The sequence below is a fragment of the Lathyrus oleraceus genome, chromosome 6 (genome assembly GCF_024323335.1).
Source record: "Lathyrus oleraceus cultivar Zhongwan6 chromosome 6, CAAS_Psat_ZW6_1.0, whole genome shotgun sequence".
Lineage (NCBI taxonomy): Eukaryota > Viridiplantae > Streptophyta > Magnoliopsida > Fabales > Fabaceae > Lathyrus > Lathyrus oleraceus.
Genome location: NC_066584.1, coordinates 381,582,015 through 381,587,464, shown reverse-complemented (window position 1 = coordinate 381,587,464; position 5,450 = coordinate 381,582,015). Strand labels below are relative to the sequence as shown.

Below are 5,450 nucleotides of genomic sequence, written 5' to 3'. Positions count from 1 at the left end.
CCTCTCAGATTTTTGTGACGTGTGAGATGACGTTTTTAGTTGGGTATATGATGTTTAGGTGGTTGGGGCGGTATACTGTTTTTCCTGAGCATATTTTGACTCTTTTTGAGATGTTTAGCCCCTTATATGGTGTTCTTAGGATTAGAGGGAGGTTAATGGTGGTTTGTCATGTCGTGGTTTGGTCTATTTGGAAATCTCATAATGATATAGTTTTTTATGGATCTTCGGACACTAAGAAATAAGTGGAAGACACGTGCCTTATCTTGGCTTGGAAATGGAATCTTGGTAGGTCAATGGACAACTGATGTGTCATCTCGGCCTGGCTGGAGAATCCTTTCATTTTTCTTTACAAATAAGGGGTGAGTGATTTCTACCTCCATTGGTAGTGTTCTTATTGGTTTCTTTTGTGACTTTGTTGGTTCTTTTATTGTTCCTTTTTTGGATTAACTCTAGCATTGGTTTATTATTGGGTTTTTTTGTTTTGATGTTGCTTCTTCTAGTTGTACTTTATTAGCCAGTGGAAATGTAGTTTGCTTGGGGTATTTGTTTTTGTTTTGTTCCTGCTTTTTTGTTTTTGTTTCTGAATTTTTGTATTCCTCGTGTCTCTAACCCGAGACTCTTTTTAATTTTGGCCTTTGTGCCTCTCCTTTTGTATATTATATTTTGGTTTGTCTTTAAGAAAATGAATTATTGATTTTATACTAACCATATTTAAGTCTTCGGTAACATCATTCGTGGCTAGTTCGTCAGTACTGGGTGTCATTTCTGTGGTAATTTAATTGACAGTCCTCTAAAAAACAATTACCACATTTAAGACACACACCAGAATAAGTGAATGCATAAATGACCTCTTTTTCATAACTAAAATATGAACAAAACCAATTACATTTAAAATACATAATCACCACCACCATCATCAAAACAATATTCGAAATATATAATATAGTTGATACTTTGATCTGATATCAAAGAAAATATTAATTACATATAATGTACTATAATATAAAATAGTATTATATAATACAATATTCGTAAACCAATAGTGAAACTCAAATTTAATTTGAGAGACTTTATTTTAATCAAACAAGTAAGAGACGAAATTCATTGGATTCAATTTTCAGTGTTTAGTCTCTTAATAAAAGTTATAGCTTTATCACTACATAAATCGCTCAAAAAAAATAAAGATTATTTAGCAGCAATTATAAAGATACAATTTTTCATACACTAATTTTTTTCAAATATTAAATATCATTACAATGCTAAAAAGATTATCAAATAATTCTTTTAAATTTAACTTATAACTTTCAAATAGACAAATAAATGCTTCTAAATTATTAGTAAAATATTATTTTTGATCATAATTGCATGAAAGTGAAATCTGATATGATGTGTTTAGTCGATTGTTGCAGACGATTATTTTAGGTTTAATATGTAAATAGCGTTAATTTTGAGTTTTAGGGGTCCACAATTGTACATATTTTTGTACAAATCAAAGTATCTATGATTTTAAGAAAGAGTTACAGAATGTTTTAGGGGTCCACCACTGATCGAGGAACTACCTACAACAATGTGTCCCTCGGTAAATTACTCTTTGATAATATTTATCGATGATGACAAAATCCTTTGTAACCATCAGATAAACAACGAATAATTTATTTAGTGATTTTACACATTATGTTGAGAGGGATGTGTGGAGATGTCCTAATTTGAGAGACGAGATTTATTCAGTGTCCTCTTTATTCCCGTCTTCTGGGCCGTATGTTCCCCCCAGATGGTTAGATTGGTAGACTAGATCTTGTGCTCCCTCAGTACAAGAAAACAATGTTCCAACCTCGTGAATTAGCCATGTGAATTTTACGTCACTATAAATGAAAATTGCAACGTGAATATCACGTCACAAACATTTTAAAATAATTAAAAATTAGTGTTCAGCTTTTCATGAGGGTGGAAGGGATAAATTTTAGAAAGTTGTATAATGATGTGAAAATCACGTCGCTAGCATAAAGTTAAAATAAAAAAAATATGAAATTTCAGCTTTATGTTTCAGCTTCACGTGGGGGGAAATTTGAAATATTTGAAAAATACGTAGTGTCGTGATAATCACGTCGGTACTGAAATTTTAGATTTAAAAAAATTAATTTGAAAAAAGTTGTTGCGGAAAATATGTGACTAACACGCTTTATTTGTGTCATGATAATCACGTCGCAATGTCCAACGAATATATTGGTTGTAACGTGTTTATCATGATAATATTTTGCGTCGTGAATAACACAACTGTAAAAGAGCTTTATATAATCAGATTTGCATTGTCCCCATTTCACTAAATCAAATTCTCTTCTCTTTCCCATTTTTCCTCTCCCTCATTTCTCTTATTTTCTGCTATCCTTCACCATTTGTCTTGCTCCTTTCAAAATTCCAAACCACACAAACCCTTTTTTTTCAAAGGTATGTATTAATTTTATTTAATTTAATTTTTCTACAATGTTTTATTTTCATCTTATTTCATTTTTGTACAATGTTTGATTTTTATCATATTTCCTTTTTACTTTTGTTAATCAATGATAAGGCTAAAAAAATATATCAAGGCTAGATTTAAGAAGTTGCTCAAGAAATTAAGATTCATTTAAGATATGTATTAGTTGTTATTTTCAAAAATAGATATTTGTTTTTGGTTGTTTAATAAAAATAGAGTATTATATATATGGAATGCAGTTGAGTTATCTCTCTCTCTCTCTCTCTCTCTCTCTCTCTCTCTCTCTATATATATATATATATATATATATATATATATATATAATATATATATATTATATATATATTATATATATAATTAAAATAAAATATATATAGTTTAAAATATAATATATAGTTATAATTTTGTGCCGTGAAAATCATGTGTCAAATTTGTGACGTGAAAATCACGTGGCAATTTTGTGACGTAAAAGTCACGTGACAAAATCTATTAATCTAAATAGTGCAGGTCGGCTATACAACAAAATTTTGTGACATGTAAATCACGTGTCAAAATGTTGTGACGTGAAAATCACGAAGCAAATTTGTGGCGTGATTTTTACGTGGCAAAAAAGTTGCCACAAGTGCTCCTGTGTCGTGTTTTGTTACGTCGCTAATTAAGGGTTGTGACGTGATTTTCAACCTTGTGGCGTGAAAATCACGCTGCTAATAGGTGTCTTTTTGTAGTACTGACAATTTGGTGTAGTTGGGTTCTCTTTAAAGTCATAACTTTCTCTTGGCAGCTTGCTTCTCTAGGATCGTATCCCAACCAGAGTTAACTTACTTAAGAGGTGTGTCCATCTGGCCTCTAGGACTTTTTCCTGTCCATTATGTTCCTTGCACACTGAGTCTACCTCTCAGATCTTTGTGACATGTGAGATGGTGCCTTCAATTTAGTATAATATCTTTAGGTGGTTGGGCCGATATATTGTTTTTCCTGAGCATATTTTGGCTCTTTTTCAGCTTTTTAGCTCCCCATATGGTGTTTTAGGATTAGAGGGAGGTTAACGATGGTTTGTTAAGTCGTGGTTTGGTCTATTTGAAAATCTCATAATGATATAGTTTTTTTCTGGATCTTTAGAGACTAAGAAATAAGTGGAAGACAAATGCATTTTTTTGGCTTGGAAATGGTATCTTGGTAGGTCAATGGACGACTCATGTGTCATCTCGCCCAAGCTGGAGAATCCTATCGTGTTTTTTTACAAATAGGGTTTGTGTGATTTCTACTTCCATTAATAGTGTTCTTATTGATTTCTTTTGTGATTTTGTTGGTTCTTTTGCCGTTCCTTTTTGGGTTAGCACTAGCCTCAATTTATTATTGGGTTTTTCTGTTTTGCTGTTGCTTCTTGTAGTTGTACTTTATTAACCGGTGGGAATGTAGTTTGCTTGGTGTATTTGGTTTTTGTTTTGTTCCAGCTCTTTTGTTTTTGCTCCTGAGCTTTTGTATTCTTTGTGTCTCTAATCTGGGAATTTTTCACTATAAAGAGGGAGTAAATTTGAAGTATATGAACACGATTTAACATAACGACACGAGTTTGAGTGAGGGTGTGAATCCTTGCTAGTAATGACACAAGTACTCGCCTAATTAAGAAAAATAAAATGGAGAATGTAGAGTAAGAAACATTAATTGAAACATGATCGAAAAACACATACATAGAGGTTACATTAGCTGCTAGTAAGCAGAGTCTTATTTAGAACTAGTAGGAAACTAGTAAGCATTATTCATACTTGTGAGACGATATTGCCAGTAGTTGCTTCCAAGTTTGATGTGAAGGACCATGAATGGATGTTGTGTGATACGGCAATTGTTGAAGTAGCAGAAAAACCAACGCTAACGTCCTTGGGGAGCACAGCTTTTAAATCAACGTTTTGTGAAATGGTAGAAATTTGACCATTCTCATAAGTGATAACAGCAGTTAAGGTGTTAGAAGGAGAGTCATATATTATAGTTACTTTAGTCAATGAACCACTCACAAAGTTATATCTGACGGTCTTGGTAGAAATTAAAGAGTTGATGTCGATTCCAATATGTCTCATATAGGGATCGAAAGAATTGGCATAAAGGTCAAACTCTAGACCAACGAATCGATTGATTGAAGTTTTACTATCAACTACTCCCAGATATTGACTTTGTGAGTTGTTGGGAATCTCAGTGTCCGGTGGTGCAATGAAAAATACGAGTCCATCAGTTGGAACACGTCCAGACGGGTTCAGTATGACGAAAGAAAAGGAAGTGACAAAACTGGCAACATTGCCGGTAGCACTGTCCCAAAGAGGCACGGGTGTTGAATATAAGGCACGACCTGTACTTGGGAAAGTTGTAGTTGGAGGAATTTGTGTACTGTTGGTCAGTGCCAAGACACCATTGGCTAAAATCTTGGCATTCCCTTGGAGGGTGATAGCAGTGTTACCAGGAGTGATCTTGGGGAAATTGAAGGAAAGTGCTTCGATATTTGTGGCTAGCAAAACAAACATGATTGAAACAAGGGAGACTAGTTCTTTAGTGCGATATAAAGCCATTCTAACTATTCTGAGATTTTGTTACCAAAGTTATCAATGAGGATATATTTGGTTATCACACATATTTATATAGGCACTTGGGTGTACTTTTACCATCACATATCATTAAAATTATTTTACAACACCTGTTAAATATTATATGCACCAAAGTTTACTTTTGCTGGAATACTTGATGTGAATTTGAAAAACTCATCCCTATTAATTAATGAAAGTTAATTAGGTGAAAATTAATTAATTAATATTAATTAATAATTATAATTTGTCACTCATCAAAATCTAATTTTGAATGAGCTATTTTATCTTAAAGATGTCGTCGAAACTCGTCTGCATTGCATAATTATTGACATTACGACAAAACGTCTTAAAAAAAGTGATCTAGTCCGCAACTCGTCCCGATAATTTTCCTTATGAAATTTTTT

The 5,450-nt window shown here is 32.7% G+C and overlaps 1 protein-coding gene across 1 annotated transcript; it reads right to left on the bottom strand.

The window, feature by feature from the left end:
- Positions 1-4,120: 4,120 nt before the first annotated feature.
- LOC127098230 (non-seed lectin) lies at positions 4,121-5,079 on the bottom strand. The gene has a single exon (XM_051036768.1). The coding sequence runs from the start codon at positions 5,029-5,031 to the stop codon at positions 4,234-4,236; it is 798 nt and encodes a 265-aa protein (XP_050892725.1). The 5' UTR covers positions 5,032-5,079; the 3' UTR covers positions 4,121-4,233.
- Positions 5,080-5,450: the final 371 nt, after the last annotated feature.